The sequence below is a fragment of the Salmo trutta genome, chromosome 9 (assembly GCF_901001165.1).
Source record: "Salmo trutta chromosome 9, fSalTru1.1, whole genome shotgun sequence".
Taxonomy (NCBI): Eukaryota; Metazoa; Chordata; class Actinopteri; order Salmoniformes; family Salmonidae; genus Salmo; species Salmo trutta.
Window position 1 is genome coordinate 13,730,731 of NC_042965.1, and position 26,940 is coordinate 13,757,670.

Here is a 26,940-nt window from a genome sequence, read left to right on the forward strand (position 1 = left end):
AGCTCCGGACTGGGAACTGTCGCCGGGAGTCCTGGACTGTGAAGGCGCACTGGAGGCCTGGTGCGTGGAGCAGGGACAGGTGGCACCAGACTGATGACATGCACTTCAGGGCGAGTGCAGGGAGCAGGCACAGGATGTCTTCTCCCTGATCTCCTCCAAAGACCAGGATACCATTTCCTCCCGGACACGCTGCTTGGTCCTGGTTTGATGGGATATTCTGTCACGATTGTGTGTAGAGAAGGACCAAGGCACAGTGTGCTCTGAGTTCCACATTTTATTTTAGTGAAACTTTACAACTAACAACAAGGGGGGAAAAAAAAAAAAAAAAAAACTGTGACGACAGAGGTGCAACATGCACTGACTCAAAATAAGATCCCACAAACAACAGGTGGGAAAAGGCTGCCTAAATATGATCCCCAATCAGAGACAATGAGATACAGCTGCCTGTGATTGGGAACCATACCAGGCCAACATAGAAATACAAAACTAGAGTACCCACGCTAGTCACACCCTGACCTAACCAAAATATTGAATAAAAAGCATCTCTAAGGTCAGGGCGTGACAGCATACCAGGGCGGATTAGAGAGGTCTTGAAAAAGAAGGGTCAGCACTGCAAATATTGACTCTTTGCATCAACTTCATGTAATTGTCAATAAAAGCCTTTGACACTTAAGAAATGCTTGTAATTATACTTCAGTATTCCATAGTAACATCTGACAAAAATATCTAAAGACACTGAAGCAGCAAACTTTGTGGAAATTCATATTTGTGTCATTCTCAAAACTGTTGGCCACGACTGTATATTCAGAACCACATTCCTGTAAAGCTTACGATCTAATGTTAAATACTGTTGAAGTAATATGGCTACAGGTTCATCTGCCTCACCTAAAGCCCATTCTTGTGAGAAGCTGCTATAGACCACCAAGTTCTAACAGTCAGTATCTGGATAATATGTGTGAAATGCTTGATAATGTATGCGATGTCAACAGAGACGTATATTTTCTGGGTGATTTAAAATATCAAGCTGCCCACACAGGAAGAAACTTCAAACTGTAACCAGTGCCTGCAACCTGGATCATGTTGTCAGTCAACCTACCAGGGTAGTTACAAACAGCACAGGAATTAAATCATCAATCTATCGATCACATCTTTACTAACGCTGCATATATTTGCGTTAAAGCAGTATCCAAATTCATAGGATGTAGTGATCACAATATAATAGCCATATCTAGGAAAACCAAAGTTCTAAATGCTGGGCCTAATATAGTGTATAATGTAGGGGTTTTGTAGTGATGCATATGTTGATGATGTAAAGAATATTTGCTGGTCTGTGGTGTGTAATGAGGAGCAACCAGATGATGCACTTGACACATTTATGAAACTACTTATTCCAGTTACTTATAAGCAAGCACCCATTAAGAAAATGACTGTAAAACCTGTTAAATCCCCTTGGATTGATGAAGAATTGAAAAATTGTATGGTTGAGAGGGATGAGGTAAAAGGTATGGCAATTAAGTCTGGCAGCCCAACTGATTGGCAAACATACTGCAAATTAAGAAATCATGTGACTAAACTAAAGAAAAATACTACACCTATGAAACAAAGAAATTATATAAAAAATGATAGTAAAATTTTTTGTGGCACCTTAAATGAAATTTTGGGGAAAAAAGCCAACTCGGCTCCTTCATTCATTGAATCAGATGGCTCATTCATTACAAAGCCCACTGATATTGCAAACTACTTTTAATGACTTTTTCATTGGCACGATAAGCCAACTTAGGGATGACATGCCAGCAACAAACGCTGACACCACACATCCAAGTATATCGGACCAAATGATGAAAAACAAGAATTGTACTTTTGAATTCTATAAAGTCAGTGTGGAAGAGGTGAAACAATTATTGTTGTCTATCAACAATGATAAGCAACCGGGGTCTGACAATCTGGATGGAAAATTACTGAGGATAATAGCAGACGATATTGCCACTCCTATTTGCCACATCTTCAATTTAAGCCTACTAGAGAGTGTGTGCCCTCAGGCCTGGAGGGAAGCTAAAGTCATTCCGCTACACAAGAATAGTAAAGCCCCCTTTACTGGCTAAATAGACGACTAATCAGCCTGTTACCAACCCTTAGTAAACTTCTGGAAAAAATGGTGTTTGACCAGATACAATGCTATTTTACAGGAAACAAATTGACAACAGAATTTCAGCATGCTTATAGGGAAGGACACTCAGCAAGCACAGCACTTACACAAATGACTGATTGGCTGAGAGAAATTGATGATAAAATGATTGTGGGAGCTGTCTTGTTAGACTTCAGTGAAGCTTTTGACATTATTGATCATAGTCTGCTGCTGGGAAAACTTGTGTTATGGCTTTACACCCCTTGCTATAATGTGGATAAAGAGTTACTTGTCTAACAGAACACAGAGGGTGTTTTTTAACTTCTATGGGCTGCGGTACACACTATCAACAGCCAGTGAAATAGCATGGCGCGAAATACAAAACAGCAAAAATCTATTTTACACCATTTTAAAGATAAACTTCTCGTTAATCTAACCACATTGTCCGATTTCAAAAAGGCTTTACGGCGAAAGCATAAAATTAGATTATGTTAGGACATAAACTTCACAAGAAAAACTACACAGCCATTTTCCAAGCAAGGACATGCCTCACAAAAAACAAAAATACAGCTAAAATATTCACTAACCTTTGATCTTCATCAGATGGCACTCATAGGACTTCATGTTACACAATACATGTATGTTTTGCTTGATAAAGTTCATATTTATATCCAAAAACCCCCTTTTACATTGGCGCGTGTTGTTCAGAAAATGTATTCCCACCAAAACTCCTGGTGAATGAGCACATCAATTTACAAAAATACTCATCATAAATGTTGATTAAAATTTACAACAGTTATTGAAAGAATTATAGATATACTTCTCCTTAATGCAACCGCTGTGTCAGATTTTAAAATAGCTTTACGGAGAAAGCAAATTTTTCACTATTCTGAGTACATAGCTCAACCATCAAAGCAAGCTATACAGATACCTGCCAAGTTCTGGGGTCAACTAAACTCAGAATTAGTATTATAAATATTCTCTTACCTTTGCTGATCTTCATCAGAATCCACTCCCAGGACTCCTACTTCCACAAGAAATGTTATTTTTGTTTGAAATACTCAATTTTTATGTCCAAATACCTCCGTTTTGTTCATGCGTTCAGATCACTATGCAAAGGGATAATGCGCGAGTGTAAATCCAGACACGAAAAGTCAAATAGTTCCATTACCGTTCGTAGAAACATGTCAAACGTTGTTTACAATCAATCCTTAGGGTCTTCTTAACATAAAATGTCGATAATATTCCAACCGGACAATAGCGTATTCATTACAGAGGAAAAAGAAGGAGCGGCGCGCCAAATGTGCCCGCGCAGTAAACAACTCACTGGTCCCAGGTAGTCCACTCTTTGACTGAGCTCCTATTTTCTGCCCAGTAACAGGAGAAGGATGAAACACGTTTCTAAAGGCTGTTGACAGCCAATGGAAGCCTTAGGAAGTGCAACGTGACCCCACAGACACTGTAGTTTCGATAGGGATTCAAAAGAAGAACTACAATTCTCAGATTTCCCACTTTCTGGTTGGATTTCTCTCAGGTTTTTGCCTGCCATATGAGTTCTGTTATACTCACAGACATCATTCAAACAGTTTTAGAAAACACTCTGAAGTTTCTATCTAAATCTACTAATAATATGCAAATATTTGACTCTGGGCCCGAGTATTAGGCAGTTTACTCTGGGCACGCTTTTCATCCGAAAATAAAAATACTGCCCCCTATACCTTAAGTTAATGGAAGCCTCTCAAATATAATCTAGTTAGAATCAGGTAGCATTTTAGGGCCATTGCTTTTTTAAATTTTTACTAACGACATGCCACTGACTTTGAGTAAAGCCAGAGTGTCTATGTATGAGGATGACTCAACACTATACACGTCAGCTACTACAGCAACTGAAATGACTGCAACACTCAACAAAGAGCTGCAGTTAGTTTCAGAGTGGGTGGCAAGTAATAAGTTAGCCCTAAATATTTATAAAACTAAAAGTATTGTATTTGGAACAAAACACTCACTAAACCTCAAATAAATCTTGTAATAAATCATGTGGAAATTGAGCGAGCAAGTTGAGATGACTAAACTGCTTGGAGTAACCCTAGATTGTAAACTGGCAGGTCCTACAGGCCCTAGTTTTGTCGCACCTTGACTACTGTTCAGTCATGTGGTCAGGTGCCACAAAAAAGGACTTAGGAAAATTGCAATTGGCTCAGAACAGGGCAGCACAGCTGGCCCTTGGATGCACACAGAGAGCTAATATTAATAATATGCCTGTCAATCTCTTCTGGCTCAAAGTGGAGGAGAAATTGACTTCCTCACTACTTTTATTTATGAGAGGTATTAACATGTTGAATGCTCCGAGCTGTCTGTTTAAACTACTGGCACACAGCTCGGACACCCATGCATACCCCACAAGACATGCCACCAGAGGTCTCTTCACAGTCCCCAAGTCCAGAACAGACTATGGGAGGCACAAAGTACTACATAGAGCCATGACTACATGGAACTCTATTACACATCAAGTAACTGACACAAGCAGTGAAATCAGATTTAAAAAACAGATATAAAAACACCTTATGGAACAGCGGGGACAGTGAAGCAACACAAACATTGGCACAGACACATGCATACACACACGATATCATATGCACTATACATACACATGGATTTAGTACTGTAGATATGTGGTAGTGGTGGAGTAGGGGCCTGAGGGCACACAGTGTGTTGTGAAATCTGTGAATGTATTGTAATGTTTTGTATGTTTGTATAAACTGCCTTAATTTTGCTGGACCCCAGGAAGAGTAGCTGCTGATTTGGCAGCAGCTAATGGGGATCCATAATAAATACAAATACAACAATACTCCATCCAAAGTGTAATTAATAATGTAATCATGCTCCGAGGGATATTCAATGTTTTTTTTAAACACATCTACCAATAGGTGCCCTTCTTTGCAAGGTATTGGAAAACCTCCCTGGTCTTTGTGGTTGAATCTGTGTTTGAAATTCACTGCTCAACTGAGGGACCTTACAAATAATTGTATCTGTTTTGTACAGAGATGAGGTAGTCATTCAAAAATCATTTTGAAACACTATTGCACACAGAGTGAGTCCATGCAACTTATTATGTAACTTGTTAAGCACATTTTTAGTTCTGGACTTATTTAGGCTTGCAAAGGGCATTCATACTTATTGACTCAAGACAAGTCATCTTTTCATTTTTAATTAATTTGTATTGAGTTCTAATGTTTCAACTGCGAAAGAAATGTATGCCACAATCCATCCTTCTCTCACAGGGCTTCCTCTCATCACCATATTTGTTGGTAAGTGGAAATTTGTATTTTTTATTTTACCTTTATTTAACTAGGCAAGTCAGTTAAGAACAAATTCTTATTCTCAATGACGGCCTAGGAACAGTGGGTTAACTGCCTTGTTCAGGGGCAGAACGACAGATTTTTACCTTGTCAGCTTGGGGATTCAATCTTGCAACCTTTCGGTTACTAGTCCAACGCTCTAACCACTAGGCTACCTGCCGCCCCTCTAAAAGTGCCAACTGGATGCTTCAAGTTTATACAGCTGGTGAAACATCTGGCTCATTGTTCGATCTGTGCAACTACTTAGCAATGGAAGGCAACTCTTCCTTGCCTTCCCAAAGTCCCACTCCAACCATTTGCACACACGTAGATCAGTGGAGTGAAGCTTGTAGTAGCCTTAATACTGCAAGACAATATGGCAAAGACACTTATTGGCCTAACTTAAAAACGACAGGTTTGGGTCAAATCTAATACAACAGAGTGAAACCTTGTGCGTTCGTACGCCCAATCGAGCAAGATTGGCAGCTACGCGGCCCAGGATCTCACAGTCTGAGGGGGTGTGCAGGGAAGATGGCTTCATTGAACAAATAGAAAGCTGACAGTGCTCTCCAGGCTTGCATAACCATGCCCTTTCACTGTTACATAAAGCTGGAACAATGGCCAGAGATGGAGAGCGCTGATCTGAGGACGCTACTGTTGCAGAAAATGACATTAAATCCCCTCTGATGGCCATGCCGATGTCTGAGAAGACAGCACAACAAACGCACAACGATGTGTTCTGAATGTTTAGAGCAGTAATGTTGGACAAAAGTTACTATGTTAAGGTCAAACCCTTCCTATCTCACTGCACTGAAACATACAGTACTGTGCTAATAGCAAAACACAGCGCAATACCATATTGGCTCATAGGACACACTGTTTTACTTCAACACTCCATTTGTTTCAATTTCAACCTCCTACGTGGACTTGTAAGGACAAGCAACCTTGTCAACACACTATGGCTTTTCGTTTGCTCTAGTCATGTGCATAATATGACACATATTCAGCAATTAACATTATTCCTCAAACCTTTTATTTTTTGTTCTCAGCTTTCAATGTACAGTATTGTATAATGGTTTACGGTATGAAAGAGTGCAGCCGCCCTGCCTCCCACATCATTCTTGTAAATTAGGCTGTGTGAGTAGCAGCAACCGGTCTCCTCTCCTGTAAGAACAGCCCACATGTGCTCAACAGCACACCAATAGCAGCCTGCTATTTCCTATGCATGTCATGAGGCAGTTTTTACTATTTCACATTTGTCTCCCGGGGAGAAACGCAATAGTCTCATGCGTCAACAGTCGGTCTCTATCCTACCTCCTCATTTTCTGCGCCCCCCCCCACCACCTCTCTCTTGGAAACAGACTGGAGAGAGGTGGAAGGAACACTCAGACTCCATGCTCATCATACCTGAGCTCAAATAAATAATACATGCCCACACAGCAGTGTCTACACGGTCATCCAAATCTGACACTTCTCATAGTATACGTGTGTGTACAGAATATCCTAGTGGTGCCGTACCATAACAATCTCCCCCTCTCTCTTCCTCTCTGTCCCTGCAGAGTCTCTGTGTAACTGCAGCAGCGAGGGTGTTCTGGACGTGGATGACTGTGACAAGAAGACAGGCCAATGTGTCTGCATGTCAGGGTACGCTGGGCTGCTGTGTGAGGACTGTGAGGAAGGACACTTCACCAATGGCACCACCGGCTGCATACCCTGCGGCTGTGACTCCTACGGCGCTGTCAACCACCTATGCGACAGGTAAGAGCACTGGCTTCCTCTGTGCACTAATGGCACTGGGAATTAAACACCATACATTCAGCAGAGCGTACTACCTACCAAACCAGAATCAATTCAGATTTGTTTTTGTCCATATCTACTGCATCTTTTGGCGAAAGCTCAGGGAGATGTCGTTTTTAGAAATCGCAATGTGTAAAAACTGTTTGAATGACTGATTTTAGCAGACACTGTTGTGCATAAAAGATACTGCTCTGAAATATACATGAACTTGTCACACAAGATGTTGTAGAGTTAGAGCAGCTTCACATCTCTAGTGTTTATGATATACTGGAGCCATCTTGTGGAGTCATTCTCTTCCTGATCTTGTTCAGCAGCCTGGCCGACCAGGCCACCATCCCCCTGGCCTTTGTAGCGAGAGACAGTTTGTTCGCCAGACCTCGGTTGGTTCTCATATCCTGAGCTAAACAACGCATTGCCCCAGATACAGCCGTACAGTGTCAGAAAGAGTGTGATTTGGAGAGAGGCAGCTTGTTTGGCTTAGGAACACGCTAAAAATAGCTGTCGTGTTTTGGTTTCTGAACCGTTGAAAGGAATGTGTCTGGTCAGAATGCTGAGTGAACATCCTTGTGATGTTTCTAATGCCCAGTGGCAGTGAATCAACTGTCAACATACAGCAAGCAGGTAGATAACAGTTTGTTTTATTGTGCCAAATTAAGTTTATGACAAACATTTTGTACATTCATGTAGGAATATACATGGGGCTCAAACTGTAGGATTCAAATTCAGGGAGAAAACCTCATTCCCTCATTTACCACAAAAACTGAATGAGTAGAGTATAGATCCATTGAGGAGCAGGTGGAGGGGCAGCTAGGCCAGGGGGTTATTCTGAGGGCAGGAGCGTATGGCGTAGCCCTGCCCTCACGCAGTAACACTAGCCCACATAATATGATCCTGCTCAGACAGTCTGAGCCTACCCAGTGCTAACCCAGCTAGCGTAGCAGTGGTCTAACCCAAGCGAGGCCAGCTCTCACCCAGCGGGTAAGCACTGTGATTTATACAGATTAGCTGGCTCCCAGACCCAGACCCCCCCCCCCCCCCCCCCCCCAGCTTCCCTCATGCTTTAGAGCAGGGCTGCCCAACCCTCTTCCTGGAGATCTACTGTCCTGTAGGTTTTCAGTCCAACCCTAATTTAGCGTATCTGTTTCAGCTAGTTAAGGTCCTGTTCAGCAGCTAATTAGTAGAATCAGGTGTGTTAAATTAGGGTTGGACTGAAAACCCACAGGATGGTAGATCTCCAGGAAGAGGGTTGGGCAGCCCTGCTTTAGAGGATGTCTCTCATTTACTGATGGACACTCCAGCCTTTTGTATTACTGTCATATTCATCGTTTACTTTGCCATTTGGCATTCTATCACATTTGCTATTGGAACTCTGTAAGTGTGTCTGTGTTTTCGCTTAGGTCTATTTAATTGCATGGCCAGGAACAGAGAGCTTGGATTAAACTAATCACCTACTGGTTCCAGATCACAGCATAATACTGATCTGTTCCAGCCTGGAACCTGGGAGAGGACCAGGATGTCATTGGCTTGCAGACGTCTGGATCAGAGCTGCATGCCTGGGATTTCAACTTGAGCTCTTTGTTCTTCACATTTCCTCAAGGACATGAACTGACCGGATCTAGGTTAAGCATGAGCATATATCTGATCTGTATAGTGCCTTAATGAAGGTGGCAGGTAGCTTAGTGGTTAGAGCGTTGGACTAGTAACTGAAAGGTTGCGAGATCAAATCCCCGAGCTGACAAGGTCAAAATCTGTCGTTCTGCCCCTGAACAAGGCAGTTAATCCACTGTTCCTAGGCCGTCATTGAAAATAAGAATTTGTTCTTAACTGACTTGCCTAGTTAAAATATATATTTTTATTTGTCCCATTTCTATCAGACTGTGCCTGTACAGCGGTATCTGTTCGTCAAGCCCCCCAGCCTACACAGAGAGACAGAAAGTCAACTTTTATATATATATATATATATATATATATATTATTATATATATTATTATATATATCTTAAAGTATAGCCACAGTTCTCTTCAGACAAACATGGTAAATCCATTGAAAGTTGATGAGGTATTTGTTGTGGTTGAAGCCCAATATGAGATGTTCGGTTTCAGTTGTCGTCGCTTTTATCTTGCATAGGAAGGATGTGCTCCTTTTGGTAGCAGCTCTACATCGCAATGAGAATATGCTTGGCTCCCAGCCTACTAGACCACGTTGGTAGGAAGTTGCTACTTTTTCATTCACTCATCTGTAAGAAGCTATGTCTTATCAGTAACATGAAGCCTCCTAACAGGATGGGGTTTTGCACCAGTTCGTACTCCTGACACCCTCCTGTAGTCTGATTCATCCAGGGCCTCAATACTAAATAATAAGGAGTGGAGCATTAGAAACAGTGCCGACTGCACTTTCTGTCTCTCTGCGTAGGCTGGGGGGGGGCTTGACGAACAGATACCGCTGTACAGGCACAGTCTGATAGAAATGGGACAAATCTCAAGCCTGTGGGAAAAACAAGCTGTTGCTAAGAGACAGTAGCATGACATAGGAGGCTTCATGTTACTGTATCTTAGCAACTAAATGAATGATTGTATTCTGATATGACGTGGTACTGCTCTGTAAACCACTACCCTGATTTAGCGCCACAGTTATGTCAATATACTACCAAAAACAATCATGTTCTAGCTCAAATTACTTCCTTTCGCCATAAATGTTATATCAATAGTTTATTTGGGCCAATCCTTAGGGGCACTGTTTTTAAAGTTGCACATTTATCTTTCACCCTCGTCCTCTATGGAACGGAAACACAGTCTGTAATGAAATATTGATTTGGGGCAGATGTTTCTGCCTATTTCTTTAGTCTCACTCTCTAATACAGTAGCTGAAACAAATTTCAATAATACTTTTTTATGTTTGCATATTTCTTGTCAGGAAGGAATTGGGAGATTGCGAGCCATTTTGTATGAATATGAAAACACGCATTGGTGTAAATGTGTTTTGGGTGCTTTAATTTCTTTATTTGGGGATATTTAGTTCAAAAAGAACTCTCTTTTCAAGGATTCCGGCGCACACCTCTCCCTTTTCATGTGAGTTTGATTGGACATGTTAGAATTACTAGGGCAATCAATGGGAACCCGGGGAGATCCCTCTCAATATCCTCCCTTCCCTTTGATGGGGTCATGTCATCATGAACCAGTTTAGCAGAGCACTGTGGGGGGAGCTGTAGTGCATTGATGTCCTTATCTCACACCTGAAATGAACTGTTACTGTTTTCTCCAAAGCGACATGTTAGCCTCTTGATCTAGTGGTGCATGCAGTTGGCTCCAGAGTGCAGGAAGTAGGTTGGTGCATCGGAATCCAAACGTCACAGGACACTCCTGGTATATGCTACACCGGCACAGCTGGGTGCCTTCTCTGACTTGGAGGAAGAACGAAGAGGATAGTGCTGTGTAGTAAGAGGCCTAGTGACAGGCCACTGCAGGTGACCAACCCAACACTCACATTAGCAGGTGGCAGAATCCCATGCTGTTTTAGAGGCAAGGACTCAATGGGGAGGCTTTGTTGCTGTAATGGCTGGAGTGCAGTGGCCATGACTGCCAGCACATTGTGCCAGGCTTTACTCTGAGCTGAGTTACATAACTGGCCCAATGTATGATCCTGAGCCAGTGGTGCTCTGGAATGGATCACAACAACCTTAATGTTGTTAAACATTCTCTCTCTGAAGATCTGACAGTGTGCCCTGACTCTAAAGCATGCTTAGTGTAGAACAGTGTGTGTCTTTCTTGACTGGCGACCATTCTCCCACTGCATTGTGTGTATGAGACCATAGACTGCATTTCTGACTTCTGCTGTTTCCCTGTGGTTAAAGAGGATGCGGTCAGCGCTGCAGCACAGATATGTGCTCAGTCTATTGTGATTCCCCAGTCATGTGCAAGCAACGTATGGCCGGCATCGCCATGGCAGCAGCAGAACAGGGTTAAGCTAAGCCTGGTTGCCATGTAATACTGACCTAGTTAATATGCGTCTGTAACACGGAACAGAGTGGCTGGGCGACGCAGCCTGAAGCCCAATGAAAACACACCAAAACAACCCCCTCCCCCTAGTGGGTGGTAGTTTGAACATTTCATTGTGGCTCAGTAGATACCATCACAGATGGGGGCTTCTAGGGTGTCATCACAGGTTGGTTTTGGGTGGTGATACCAGTCGGGGAATTGGGCCACCAAGGATGAGATCAGTGCTGTCGTACAACACTGTTTACGTCTCGCCGAAAACACATTCAACTATGAGGTTTTCTCACCATCTGCCCCCTTTGGCCAGAAAAGAAAAGCTTCTTACATCAGAGAGACTGAATCAGTGACACTGGGAACCTGCCTCCAAATTTCTTGTCTGTTTTTTTACCAAATAAGCTACCATTCTGGCAACTTTCCCAAAATCCACAGGGTTTCCAGAAATCATGGTTGGAGAATTCCAGATTTCCTGCTTATTCCCTCCTGATTCCGGGAGTCTTTCAAATGTGATTTCTGAAAAACCTGACAAAGTGACAGGACTTTTGCAACTATAGGAACAGAATAGAGCTCTTACTTCTCTACTGTGTCACATTCCTATGGCTCCCTCTCCAAGTCTACTGCTACCGTAGCTTTCTCCTCTCCGCCTCCAATCCCATGGAGTCATATGATGGTGTATTTTTGTCATTTTTTTGGGGGGGGTTCATGTTTTTTTTGAATGTGTGTCTCTGTCTGTGTTTCTTCCGAGCTGCTTAAAGCCTTGTTCTTCCCATCAGGTTACACACAGTCCACTGAGCATTACCATCAACATAACATTTGCATCAATAGCAGTGTTTGAATACTGCTTCATTTGAATAAGGCCCACGCACTCATGCCCTGTCACTTCTTGGGTTGTTATTTGCTTGTTGTAGTCCACAGATCTATTCGGTTGATCTTTTGGGTGAAAGGGAGTGATCAGGCGTGACTCATCGCGTCGTGTTTTTCCTTTGAGACTCGGGGATCAGCACACAGGACGATTTGGAATCAAAGAGAGAGCACGTGTGTAGCCTATAGTGTAGACCCCCCCCCCCCCCCCTCCACAGTGTCTCATGTGCTGTATAATTCAATATAAGCGTCAGCTTGAATGTTTTGCAGGCTGGCCACACAGCAGTATGTGGAATGTGCAGGTGAAATGCAGTGGACTATGTTGGCATTAGGACAGAACGCATTAGCGAATGAAATAAGTGATGGTCAAAGCTCGACGGTGTGCTAAAGAGCTCAAGTTGAATTGGATTTAAGTGGGCTCCAGCAAGACTGGATAATCAAATAGAAAGCACCCTCTAGATCCAGCTGTCTGCAATCATACACATCATCAGCAGCAGCAGCAGCACACTAACTCACTGTTTAGTTTTAGCCCGCCATTTTATTACCTCAGAGATTTACATAGACAATAAACAGATGACAAACTGTATTTATTCTTCTCTTTCATTTTGTAATCATTGATTACTTTCATCTCCTTCCAAAAGGCGTTGTACTGTAATCAAAACTACAGTGAATTCTCTGTAATGATTGTACTTTAAATCAAAACCAAAGGGAATTCTCTGTAATGAATGACTTGCCTGTTTTTTTGTTGATTATAGGCCAACCCTACAGAACCTCACGGTACCATTCAGGGTTAGTTATGAGCTGCATGTCAGTCCACGATGACCAGAGACAACTGGGTGTAAATGAGTTATTGCTCGAGACAGATCTTTCTGGCATAGCTGCTCTTTCTACCCAGCAAGAGAGAGGGCTACGCAGGAGGGGGTTTGTCCTTTTGTGTCTTGCTGAGAGCACTTGAGAGGTGCTGAATGCTTGAAGAGGGTCCCACAGGTACCCTGACCCATTCACTCCTCAAAGTCACTCTCTAATAGAGTATATGAGGGGAAAACCTGGCAGAAAGAGGCCCTGTGAGGCTGAGTATTATCATGCCTGGCCTGTAGGCTGTGGGATCCAGGCAGGCTCTCAGTCTCCAGCCTTGGACCAGATGTTCCTAGAGTGCTCCAGTCTGGTCCAAACTCTACCATGCTGCCCTGCCCCCAGAACATGCCAACCATGTTAGTGGAATTAAGTAGACAGCTTTGAACTGTGGAGGATGGGGGGCTGGGCTAACCCATGCCATTGAACCCATCTGGAGTAGCTGTGCTCTGTTCACCACGGAGGGAAGGATCTGGTTTTCATTTTTTAAAGCAAAACTACAAGTTACACATTTCAACGACAACAATCTCTTAATTTAATCAAAACGGCCAGGGCGTGTTATGGATAGCAGATGTATTGATGGGAGAAACCACTCAGGATGTCATGTGTGAAACCATTAGAATAATCTGGACACAGAATGTCATGGCTAATGCAATCCTAACCAAATAGTGCAGTTTCACTGTCAGACTGTAGAGAGCTCTCAAACCCACCATTACAGCAGTACAGTTAGGCTGTTACACAACCTAAAGGCTGGACAATCAAATAGAGAAGGATCAAAGTATGTGATGTGACCGTATGCTGTATGCTGACTGTGCTCTCCTGTTCTTTCAGCTCAGGAATGTGTGTGTGTAAGACGGGAGTGTACGGGCCCAAGTGTGACGAGTGCCACCCAGGCTTCTTCCGTTTCAGCAGCACTGGGTGCCAACCCTGTCAGTGCAACAGCCTTACTAACTACTGCCACCCGCAATCGGGTGAGTAATCCACTACACCACACCTATCTACAAACCACAACAATCACCCTTTCAAATCAAAAAGGTTATTTGTCACGTGCGCCGAATACAACAGGTGTAGACCTTACAGTGAAATGCTTACTTACAGGCTCTAACCAATAGTGCAAAAAAGGTATTAGGTGAACAATAGGTAAGTAAAGAAATAAAAACAACAGTAAAAAGATAGTGAAAAACAGTAGCGAGGCTACATACAGACACCGGTTAGTCAGGCTGATTGCGGTAGTATGTACATGTAGATATGGTTAAAGTGACTATGCATATATGATGAACAGAGAGTAGCAGTAGTGTAAAAGAGGGGTTGGAGGGTGGTGGGTGGTGGGACATAATGCAGATAGCCCAGTTAGCCAACGTGCGGGAGCACTGGTTGGTCGGCCCAATTGAGGTAGTATGTACATGAATGTATAGTTAAAGTGACTATGCATATATGATAAACAGAGAGTAGCAGCAGTGTAAAAGAGGGGTTGGGGGGGGCACACAATGCAAATAGTCCGGGTAGCCATTTGATTACCTGTTACACACTAATCCTGTGTGTGTGTGTGTGTGTGTGTGTGTGTGTGTGTGTGTGTGTGGTGTGTGTGTGTGTGTGTCCGTCCGTCCGTCCGTCCGTCCGTGTCCCATCCTGTGTATTGTTGTGTGAGTGGACACTTATTGAGAGGCTTGGAGAGGGTCAAGGTGGATGGGATTGTAGAACCCATCTGTCTGCCATTGTGATGCAGAAGATTGGTAAATGCTGTGGATGTACTTCCTTAGCTCAGGTCTGATGTCATCAACAATGACCCTCTGCCAGCCAGGGAGCGTTACATAAGAAACATGAGGGTATGCAAAACACATTAGACTGTCTCTTCCAGATAAACATGACAGTGTTCCATTTCAATTTGAATACTGGAAAATCAAGCTGATTTGTTCCTACTTCTATAGGGTCATTGTTTTTTAGATAAGCGTGATAGTGAGGTGTCCTCTATCGTGAGGTGTCCTCTATCGTGAGGTGTCCTCTATTGTGAGGTGTCCTCTATCGAGAAGGACAGAAAACAACAATAGTGTTTACTGTATTCCCTCATTTAGAGAACATCTGCAATGCCCCACTATACAGAATCATTTCATATCCCATATAGAAGTATTGGTTCCTATTCCACAAAAACCTCTCAACTCCATTACTATGTAACAGGCAACTAAACAGTCTGGGGCTCAAATCAGCAGGATAGTAGTATTTGCTGGATTAATGGTTTCTATACTATACAAACAAAACCACCAGTGTTCAGGTGTGGTCAATAAATACCATATGTCATAGTCCCTTCCAGACCCGTTTTCAAAACATGTTAGCATAGGAAATGGACGTTAACTTTGAACCATAACTTCCCTCCTTTTCCACAGGCATCTGTCTGAACTGCCAGGCCAACACTCAAGGACCCAACAGTGAGGAATGCAAGCCTAGGTTCTACTGCAGCTCTGGTGCTGCCACCACCGATGCCTGTGTCCCCTGCCCCTGTTCCAACACCACCTCCACTGGCACCTGTCACATTGGTGAGTAGCCACTATCCCCTGCCTCAGTCGTGCCCTTCTTAGGTCACCATATTAGTACCCTTTTCCAGTCAATTCGTCGGGGTATGGACTCTACAAGGTGTCAAAAGCATTCCAAAGGGTACATGCTGGCCCATGTTGGCTGGATGTCCTTTCTTGATACAAAATGGGAAACTGTTGAGCGTGAAAAACCCAGCAGCGTTGCAGTTTTTTACACACTCAAACCGGAGCGCCTGGCACATACTACCATACCCCGTTCAAAGGCACTTCAATCTTTTGTCAGGCCCATTCACCCTCTGAATGGCACACACACAATCCATGTCTCAATTGTCTCCCGGCTTAAAAATCCTACTTTAACCTGTCTCCTTCCCTTCATCTACACTAATTGAAGTGGATTTAACAGGGATCATAGCTTTCACCTGGATTCACCTGATCAGTAAAATGTCATGGAAAGAGCAGGTGTTCCTATTAATCTAATACCATCTCTGTGGGCCAAATAATAAAGATTTGTCGTTCAACTTTCAAAATGTATTACCTTTTAATGTGGTATTAACATAACCAAGAGGGGAAAGAAACGCACACCAATTTAGGCCAGGTGCTGGCTAGCGGAGTAGAACACTTTAAAAATGAACGGAGAGCCGCACACTCTAGGAGCTCAGATGCAATGTAATAACCAATGTTTCCACAGACAAGCTGTCTTCATCAGGGTATATTAACATAACCAGTCATGATGTTTTCATCTGCTTGTCAATCACCTCAAAATGCTCCTGTAAGCCTGGCTTCCTGCGCACGTTCGTCCGCTCTAAAATAATCCCCGCATCCGTAGGCTTCAGTGCACTGTGCACACGCCATTTGGGGAATGGAAAAAGACATCTGTAACAAAACACTTGCTGATTTCCATTCATTAGGCCTACACTTGTAACCTGACTCCATGCGTCCACTGAATTGATGCGTCTCGGTCACTCATCTCTGCCTTCACAAAATGTCGAACCATAGCGCATTTTGGAGAGGATTCCACACATTTTGAAGTCCATTCGTTCATTTTTAATGCGGGTGACATGCGGTAACGATAACTTTTAGGCTGTTCCACTATTTATCATGGCATCTTTGTTTTAATTATTGTGACAGGTTAATGTTCAACCGGTACAGCGTTACCCCCACTATTCTTAACTCTCCAACAGCGAAACACCATCGACAGTCACTGCCAGGGATGAAGGCTTTGTCCCCATTACTATAACCCCATTCGCAAGCATACTGCTTGTCTTTCACAGATAATTGCAATTTGCTTGTGATGGTTTGCCAAAGCATCAATATCTGGACCCTCTGGTTGCTGATGTTTAATCCCACCTATCTTTCTTGTCCCTGCTGGTGTTGGTCTGTTAGGGCCTAACAGTTAGGCTTCTTGACAGGGGATGGGTCTCCTCACATCAGCAAAATCCCAAATGTCTCAGGTAGACACGTTCGATATTAAGCATGTTTTAACCAAGCAAGCCAGTATCGGTTTGTACCCGTACTAAACTGATACCTCAGCAGATGAGGCCTGAGCCTTGGAGACACAGACATACGTAGAGTCCCTGTCTGTCTGTCACTGTCTCTCACCTCTCACTCCTCTCACCGTCCTCCCAACCTCTGATCTGACCAATCAGCCGCAGCCATGTGACTGCTGACGGCCTCCCATTGGGTCCCAGCAGCCTGGCAACAGCCATGTGGAGACAGGGAGTGGAAGGAGGACACGCACCAGGCCGAGGTTGAGCTGAACATAGATCACACTGAACATCCTGGGCACAGCTGGGCAACTTCACAGCAAGCTAGTCAGAACAGAGGGGGTGGGTGGCACCACAAAACGGCTCCTTGAATTAGGGGCGGCAGGTAGCCTAGTGGTTAGCGCGTTGGGCCAATAACCGAAAGGTTGCTAGATCGAATCCCCGAGCTGACAAGGTAAAAATCGGTCGTTCCGCCCCTGAACAAGGCAGTTAACCCACCGTTCCTAGGCCGTCAATTGTAAATAAGAAATTGTTCTTAACTGACTTGCCTAGTTAAATTAAAAATTAACCAGGCAGCAGTAGGGTGATAATGTTGTGTGTGAGGAATCAACAAAAGCCTCAGAGGTTGCCCTGGCAACCGTGACTAATCCACAATGCAGTACCACGAGAGAGAGATTAAATGATCTGTGTGTAGCCTCTCTTTTCTCAAAGGTACATAACGGCTTGACTCATTCATCCGAAGGCTAATAAAACATTGACTTATTTGTGTGTGCGCATGAAAAGGAAGTGCAGGCCTGTCCGTGGCTGAGCTGGCTGTAGCAGTAGCGAGGGAGGATGGTACTGGATAAATATCCAGGTCAGGTTGTTGAGTCAGTGGAATGTGTGAAGGTCCTTTGCCTCTCCTGGTGATATAACACGTTTCCCTCTGACAACAGTGTTTCCACTGACAACGACCCAGGGTTAAACCCGACCGATCAGACACTGCCTATAGATAAGAGGTGTTATCACTCCTCGACTTTATTGGTCTAGCTCTCATCTAGGATTTGAATTGTCGCTTTGGAAAGTGTGTCTGTTGTGGACCCATATTGGTCCATAAGTCGGGAAAGAGTTAGATATGGATGATCTTGAGCAGACTTAAGCCAGCACACATTTAGGGTACCAATAAGTATGTGGCTATTTTCTCATTTACCTTGCTTAGGAGGGGATCCACACTTACACTAATGACATGTAGAAAGCCTGATTACTGTGCTCAATAATATTTGGTGTCAGACCTCCTGGTACTTAATGGATGTGCTTACAGCAGAGGGGGATATATAACAGTTAGTGAAGCCATTAGGAGAGAAGGAAGGGCACTGTCTAGCAGCATCATATTACTTAGGACCAGAGGCTGGAGGAGAAAGCTGACCCTGGAGGAGACCAACATCTCATGATAATGAGAAGTGATGATGATGCTCTAACACAAGGGATCAGTCTTTAGAAACGATTAAAGTGAATTTGATTCCGGGCTGTAAAGACGTGTGTTTGTGGAACAGTGTTTGTTCCACGCTTTAGCCATATCTTTCTCTGATTACATCGGTGGTCGTGTGTGGCTCAGAGCATGGTGCTTGCTACGAGAAGTGTTGTGGGTTCAATTCCCACTGGAGCCACCCACATAAAAACTCTTAAGTCGCTTTGGGTACACGTTTCTGCTAAATGGCTTATTATTATTATTATTATCGTTTAATCTTTTCTCTGAAACTTTTGGGGTAGCTTTAAAATGTATCTGAGCAACAAAAACAATTGTATTATTAGCTTGGGTACTCTTATATAGCCCTTAAGTAGCCTAAAATAGACTAGAGACACTGCCATAGGGCTTACGTTTTGCGTTGTGCAGTATTACAAACCAATCTGTGTTTGGCATTCTGGTGCCACCTAGTGGTGGTACATCAGCCAAGTCTCTTATGATTGACATGTACAGTTGAAGTCGGAAGTTTACTTACACGGAACCCAAACCGGCCGCGCGCGTGCGCCATCGTGCATAAATGTATTTTGTCCCTCCACACCAAACGCGATCACGACACGCAGGTTAAAATATCAAAACAAACTCTGAACCAATTACATTAATATGGGGACAGGTCGAAAAGCATTAAACATGTATGGCAATTTAGCTAGCTAGCTTGGACATGCTAGCTAAATTTTCCTATTTAGCTAGCTTGCTGTTGCTAGCTAATTTGTCCTGGGATATAAACATTGAGTTGTTATTTTACCTGAAATGCACAAGGTCCTCTACTCTGACAATTAATCCACACACAAAACGGTCAACTGAATCGTTTCTAGTCATCTCTCCTCCCTCCAGGCTTTTTCATCTTTGAACTTATATGGTGATTGGCATCTAAACGTTCATAGTATTACCACGACGACCGGCAAAACAGTTCGTCTTTCAATCACCCACGTGGGTATAACCAATGAGGAGATGGCATGTGGGTACCTGCTTCTATAAACCAATGAGGAGATGGCATGTGGGTACCTGCTTCTATAAACCAATGAGGAGATGGGAGAGGCAGGACTTGCAGCGCGATCTGCATCAGAAATAGGAATGACTTCTATTTTAGCCCTTGGCATCGCAGACGCTCATTGATGCACGTGAGCAGTGTGGGTGCAATAATTGAATAACATGGATTTCAAAATTGATTTTGCAAAGCTCGCGCACGCGACGTGTCCGGTCTGGTCAGCATATTAGGTTGGAGTCATTAAAACTTGTTTTTCAACCACTCAACAAATTTCTTGTTAACAAACTATAGTTTTGGCAAGTCGGTTAGGACGTCTACTTTGTACATGACACAAGTAATTTTTCCAACAATTGTGGGTCAGAAGTTTACATACACTAAGTTGACCGTGCCTTTAAACAGCTTGGAAAATTCCAGAAAATGATGTCATGGCTTTAGAAGCTTCTGATAGGCTAATTGACATAATTTGAGTCAATTGGAGGTGTACCTGTGGATGTATTTCAAGGCCTACCTTCAAACTCAGTGCCTCTTTGCTTGAAATCAAAAGAAATCAGCCAATACAAAAATTGTAGACCTCCACAAGTCTGGTTCATCCTTGGGAGCAATTTCCAAACGCCTGAAGATACCACGTTCATCTGTACAAATAATAGTACGCAAGAATAAACACCATGGGACCACGCAGCCGTCATACCGCTCAGGAAGGAGACGCGTTCTGTCTCCTAGTGGTGAATGTACTTTGGTGCGAAAAGTGTAAATCAATCCCAGAACAACAGAAAAGGACCTTGTGAAGATGCTGGAGGAAACAGCTACAAAAGTATCTATATCCACAGTAAAACGAGTCCTATATCGACATAACCTGAAAGGCGCTCAGCAAGGAAGAAGCCACTGCTCCAAAACCGCCATAAAAAAGCAAGACTACGGTTTGCAATTGCACATGGGACAAAGATTGTACTTTTTGGAGAAATGTCTTCTGGTCTGATGAAACAAAAATAGAACTGTTTGGCCATAACGATCATCATTATGTTTGGAGGAAAAAGGGGGAGGCTTGCAAGCCGAAAAACACCATCCCAACCGTGAAGCACGGGGAGGCAGCATCATGTTGTGGGGGTGCTTTGCTGCAGGAGGGACTGGTGCACTATACAAAATAGATGGCATCATGAGGGAGGAAAATGATGTGGATATATTGAAGCAACATCTCAAGACATCAGTCAGGAAGTTAAAGCTTGGTCGCAAATGTGTCTTCCAAATGGACAAATACCCCAAGCATACTTCCAAAGTTGTGGCAAAATGGCTTAAGGACAACAAAGTCAAGGTATTGGAGTGGCCATCACAAAGCCCTGACTTCAATCCTACAGAAAATGTGTAGGCAGAACTGAAAAAGCGTGTGCGAGCAAGGTGGCCTACAAACCTGACTCAGTTACACCAGCTCTGTCAGGAAGAATGGGCCAGAATTCACGCAACTTATTGTGGGAAGCTTGTGGAAGGCTACCCAAAACGTTTGACCCAAATTAAACAATTTAAAGGCAATGCTACCAAATACTAATTGAGTGTATGTAAACTTCTGACCCACTGGGAATGTGATGAAAGAAATAAAAGCTGAAATAAATCATTCTCTATTATTATTCTGACATTTCACATTCTTAATTTCACATTCGCATCTGCTATAAGACCATGGTGCTTGCCTACGGAGCTGTGAGGGGAACGGCACCTCCGTACCTTCAGGCTCTGATCAGGCCCTACACCCAAACAAGGGCACTGCGTTCATCCACCTCTGGCCTGCTGGCCCCCCTACCGCTGCGGAAGCACAGTTCCCGCTCAGCCCAGTCAAAACTGTTCGCTGCTCTGGCACCCCAATGGTGGAACAAGCTCCCTCACGACGCCAGGACAGCGGAGTCAATCACCACCTTCCGTAGACACCTGAAACCCCACCTCTTTAAGGAAGATCTGGGATAGGATATAGTAATCCTTCTACACCCCCCCCCAGAAAAAGATATAGATGTACTATTGTAAAGTGGTTGTTCCACTGGATATCATAAGGTGAATGCACCAATTTGTAAGTCGCTCTGGATAAGAGCGTCTGCTAAATGATGTAAATGTTAAAATAAAGTGGTGATCCTAACTGACCTAAGACAGGGAATTGTAACTAGGATTAAATGTCAGGAATTGTGAAAAACTGAGTTTAAATGTATTTGGCTAAGGTGTATGTAAACTTCCCACTTCAACTGTATTTGTGTGTTTTTTTTGTTTCCCTAGACTCTGATGGGTTCCCAGTGTGTGACCAGTGCCTGTCTGAATACAGCGGTCAGCAGTGTGGCCAGTGCAAGGCTGGATTCTACAGTGCCAACAGTGGGTGTGTCCCCTGTGACTGCAGTGGTAACGCAGACCCGACGCGCCTGGCCCAGCTCTGCCAACCTGACACTGGCCACTGCCTGAGCTGCACCAACAACACCACAGGGCCTCAATGCCAGCTCTGTGCCGCCGGCTTCACAGGGGACGCCCGCGCCCACAACTGCACCCGCCCAGGTAAGGGTCATCCAATCATTTGGTGCAGTGGAGTATTAGTATATTGCATGTGCCATGAGTAGCTGAACGCATGCCCATTCACATTGTAAATCATTTGTTTTTTAGCAGCACGGATAATTCCTACGTCAGATCCCGTGACGACGACCGAGGCCTCTAAAACCCCCACCCCTGCTCCAACCCTCAGCAGCAAGGGCCTGTCCTCCACGGTGCCCACCGGTGCTCCCCCCTCCACCACTAACTTCAGCACCCTACTGAGCGTAGCCACCACCCAGGCGCTGCTCACCAGCCTGGGCAGCCCCTCAGACAACACTACAGCCGCCCTCACAGAGGTCTCCTGGACCCAGTTCAACGTCATCGTCCTGGCCGTCATCATCCTGGTGGTGGTGGTGCTGCTGGGCTTCGTGGGAGGGGTGTACACCTACCGAGAGTACCAGAATCGCAAGCTCAATGCTCCCTTCTGGACCATCGAGCTGAAGGAGGACAACATCAGCTGCAGCAGTTACCATGACAGCATTCCCAACGCTGACGTATCGGGCTTGCTGGAGGACGAGGCCAACGAGGTGGCGCCCAACGGCCAGCTGGCTCTTACCACCCAGGGCAACTGCTACAAGGCCTAGCCCACAGGGCAGACAGACAGACTGCACACTGCTAACAGACTGGACACACACACACACACAGAGGCTTCCGGCCTGGCTGCCAGCCTCACAGGACAGAGACATGAAATGGATAAAGACTTTCAAAGCTGCTGGACACCAAACCCAAAGCTCCATGTGTAACTCGACTCCCTCTACCCAGCTCCTCTCTCCCTCTGTGGAACAGAAGGAGATTCTGCATAAGGCCATTGGCACCAACAGACTGACAGACAAAGGAAAAAGGGATGGTGTGTTTCTGTTGCTTTTGTCCTGGCAAAAGATTACAAGATTTTGGGCTCCATTTCAGATTGAAGTGATTCACGTAAAATAAAAAGTCAATGAAGGGTCCAAAGAGTAGACTGTTTTACTTCAGTTGTGCCTGCAGGGGGCACTGTTAAAGATGTGGATGGTTGTGGTAATGGGGTGTTTGCCCATGCAAGAGTATAGGACTCTGTTGTATGGACACTGTTTCTTATGAAGCTCAGTGGCCATCCGTCCACTCATCAGGAGACCGAGCATTTCAGAACCTTTTAAAACGGACTAACAGTTTAAGTTACAACTTGAACGGAGATCTGGTCCAGACAATGATTGTTATTTTAATGAATTGTATTTATTGTTTCAAGTTTTTTTCCTTGGGATAAATGTTCCACATGTAAGATGTTTTTCATGGTGTTTAAAACTGTGTGCTATATTGAATGCAAATTGAAAAGTGCAACATTTGTTCCTATGTATGTCTTTTTTGTTAGATATTGGGAAACGTGAGGGCTGCTGGCTTAAATGACCTTGTCTTTTGTTTTCGGTTGTATCCTATATGAACAATTGCCAGGTCCTTACCTTGAGTATTAACAAGGAGTGTTTTTAGATGATGAAACAAACATACCTTGTATCCTCTCTCTACTCAGTACTGTGCAGGGCAGTAGGTCCCAGTGCTTGTTTTTACTGATGGAGTGCTAATCAGCTGGTTTGAGAAAGGCCTACCTCTACGGAAGGTGTTGAACACATTCTTGCTCAAAACGTAGCTCTAGTACATTTAAGCTGGTTTCATTATTAAGTAATCCAAATCTAGGACAAAATGATTCTAGCCTTAATTTCTTATAGTCTTATATCAGTACAAAATAGACCGATCTTGGTAATGTGTTGCTGGCAGCAACACAATTAATCCTGCTCGTGCTTTTATGTTGTTTAATGATATCTATCTACAATGATATCTAGAATTTGTTTCTGTAAAAATGAATTAATGGGTTAAGTTATTAAGGGAACGGACTCCTCAGGTACTGCCTCTTTCCCCAGTGTGATCACTGTAAATAAGAGTAAGACATTGTACAGTTGACTGTGAATAGGATCATTATTATTGTACAGGTGGAGTGCAGTGTACACTCAGAACAGTCGCTACGGTTACACTTAAAGGTTCCAATATGGTCTGGGCACAGTCCACACAGGAAATGAATTATAAATAGACCTACCCTCTGTATTGTCTTGCAGGATACATGTCATCATCCCTAACTACTGATTTCAATTAAATTATTCATGATAAATTGTGTAAATACCACAAACAAAAAATGTCACATACAATGCTAAATAAAATTGGGTTTCTTGGTTAGTCTGTAACTGTGTTTATCTCCTTTATATTTGCATGTTTACCCTACCTGGAGTTTTATTTTGTTATTGTTTCACAGCGGCTGTGTTTGAGTCATCTCAGTGCTATTGAAGTGTATTTTTGTATTATTTTTATTTTACCTTTATTTAACTAGACAAGTCAGTTAATAACTAATTCTTATTTACAATGACAGCCTACCCCGGCCAAACCCGGGCCAATCGTGCACCGCCCTATGGGACTCCCAATCACAGCCGGTTGTGATACAGCCTGGATTTGAACCAGGGTGTTTGTAGTGACACCTCAAGCGCTGAGATGCAGTGCCTTAGACCGCTGCGCCACTCACGAGCCTAAGTTCAACAGAGAAGACTGCTCTGAATGTTTTCTTTCTTATTAAAGCTAGAATCCATAATTGCTACATCCATTTTTGGACTTATAAATGAATGTGAGATATATATATATATATATATCTCCATTGATGCTTGAAGAAGATTATAAATCTCTCATCACCTTAGTTGAGCTGTTGTACATCATCAGAACCCAAAATATAAGCTTGTTTTACTCCAATGTTTGTAAACAACGTAAATGTAAACAAACACTGTGTAGCCTCAACATGGTTAAAACTATACATTTGATACACTATATATATATATATATACAAAAGTATGCAGACACCCATTCAAATGAGTGGATTCAGCTATTTCAGCCACACCCATTGCTGACAGGTGTATAAGCAACGTCAACGCAAGAACTGTTCGTCGGAAGCTTCATGAAATGGGTTTCCACGGCAACGCCAAGCGTCGGCTGGAGCGGTGTAAAGCTCACCATCATTGGACTCCGGAGCAGTGGAAATGCGTTCTCTGGAGTGATGAATCACACTTCACCATCTGGTAGTCTGACGGACAAATCTGGGTTTGGCAGACGCAAGAAGAATAATAATGGCCTGGGGCAGTTTTTCATGGTTCGGGCTAGGTCCCTTAGTTCCAGTGAAGGGATATCTTAATGTTACAGCACATACAATGACGTTCTAGACAATTCTGTGCTTCCAACTTTGTGGCAACAGTTTGGGGAAGGCCCTTTTCCTTTTTCAGCATGACAATGCCCCCGTGCACAAAGTGAGGTCCATACAGAAATGGTTTGTTGAGATTGGTGTGGAAGAAATTGACTGGCCTGCACAGAGTCCTGACCTCAACCCCATCGAACACCTTTGGGATGAATTGGAACGCCGACTACAAGCTAGGCCTAATCGCCCAACATCAGTGCCCGACCTCACTAATGCTCTTGTGGCTGAATGGAAGCAAGTCCCCGCAGCAATGTTCCAAGATCTAGTGGAAAGCCTTCCCAGAAGAGTGGAGGCTGTTAATAGCAGCAAAGGGGGGGGGGGGACCAACTCCATATAAATGCCCACGATTTTGGAATGAGATGTTCGACGAGCAGGTGTCCACATACTTTTGGTCGTTTAGTGTATCATGGATGGTCAGTCCTTGCATCCATAGCTCGGTCTATGAATTTGAGAGTGGCAAAATTTCTCCAGCCCCACCCCTTAGTTTTCTTTGCAAAACAGGTGGTGGGGAGTTCTTCGTTATTGTTTCAATTAAGAATTCTAGCTTTAAGTTGCATAACTTAATTCATTTTGCGTCCTTTTTGTGGGCATAAGCGGCAACACAGCAAAATGTTTTCATGTGTAGCAGTAGCTCCACCTCAGCTGGTGCACCGTCAGTGGGAGCTGCCAGCCCGGGCAGCAGCCGGCTAGGAGAGGACCATGCAGCTAGACCCCCACGAATTGAGTGTGTCCCAGCAGATGGGCAGGGTCATCATCCATGTGGCAGACAGGGTGAATATCCCCTTGGAGGTTTTGGATGAGCAGGATTTTCAGAGAAAACAAGGAAACTCACCTAGTGTTGGCAGTTGTGTGGGGCTGACTGGAGGTAGGCCAGAATCTGCCTAGGCCTACTACTCACAATGGGGTTGTGTTTCAGGTACGGAAGGAGATTACGTGTGATGCGAAGGTCTGGCAGTTCCTTGTACCAAGTTCCCTTCAAGCCCATGTCCTTCGAACTGTTCGTGAGGCAGTGGGGGAGGGTCACTCCCAGAAGACCGAGACCCTCCAACGCCTGAGAGAAGTTCTATTGGGTTTGCTGTCGTCCCATCTACACTCAGTGGCTGTGTGTTGAAGGTGAAAATCAAGCAGAGGAGAGTGACTGGCAATCGTGATCAAGGCCGCTGTGGTGATACTACAGTTTTCTTGGGAACTGATGGTTTCTACGGTTCTGGCATCTGGATGGACCTGTATTCCTCTAGCCACAACTGTAGAAACCATTAGTACCATTACACCGGTCGTTCCAGCCTGGCCAGGTGGTCTAGATTGATGGCTCATTAGAATAGTTGGAGGCGTTGTTTGTACATAGTCTGTTTTTTGCAACCATGAGAGTGTCAGCCAGTGTATAGGGAACATTCCTCTGCCCCAGGCATTGCTGATGCATGCCAGAGCTTACAACGTCTAGATAGATATTTAAAGTGTCAGCTAATCACATCATATGTTATTGCTATCTGGTGCCCAACGGCACATGCAATCATTGTTTTTTATTTTATTTTATTTCACCTTTATTTAACCAGGTAGGCAAGTTGAGAACAAGTTCTCATTTACAATTGCGACCTGGCCAAGATAAAGCAAAGCAGTTCGACAACATACAACAACACAGAGTTACACATGGAGTAAAACAAACATACA

At 43.9% G+C, this 26,940-nt stretch overlaps 2 protein-coding genes across 3 annotated transcripts in view; one reads left to right on the forward strand and one right to left on the reverse strand.

Annotated features, from left to right (window-relative positions):
* The window catches only part of LOC115199938 (multiple epidermal growth factor-like domains protein 9), a 34,293-nt gene extending 10,070 nt beyond the window's left edge, over positions 1-24,223 (forward strand). The window contains exons 1-6 of one of the 2 annotated variants that reach the window (XM_029762501.1): positions 5,361-5,433; positions 7,023-7,221; positions 13,794-13,933; positions 15,344-15,493; positions 21,714-21,983; positions 22,089-24,223. In XM_029762501.1, coding sequence (XP_029618361.1) covers positions 5,376-5,433; positions 7,023-7,221; positions 13,794-13,933; positions 15,344-15,493; positions 21,714-21,983; positions 22,089-22,600 — 1,329 coding nt within the window. In that variant the 5' untranslated portion in view covers positions 5,361-5,375 and the 3' untranslated portion in view covers positions 22,601-24,223. Of the gene's footprint in view, positions 1-5,360; positions 5,434-7,022; positions 7,222-13,793; positions 13,934-15,343; positions 15,494-21,713; positions 21,984-22,088 lie in introns of those variants that run through there. The other variant, XM_029762500.1, reaches the window with a different exon arrangement.
* Positions 1-26,940, reverse strand: part of LOC115199941 (serine/threonine-protein phosphatase 6 catalytic subunit) — a 44,608-nt gene that overhangs the window by 16,349 nt on the left and 1,319 nt on the right. The gene's annotated exons all lie outside the window — the stretch shown is intronic.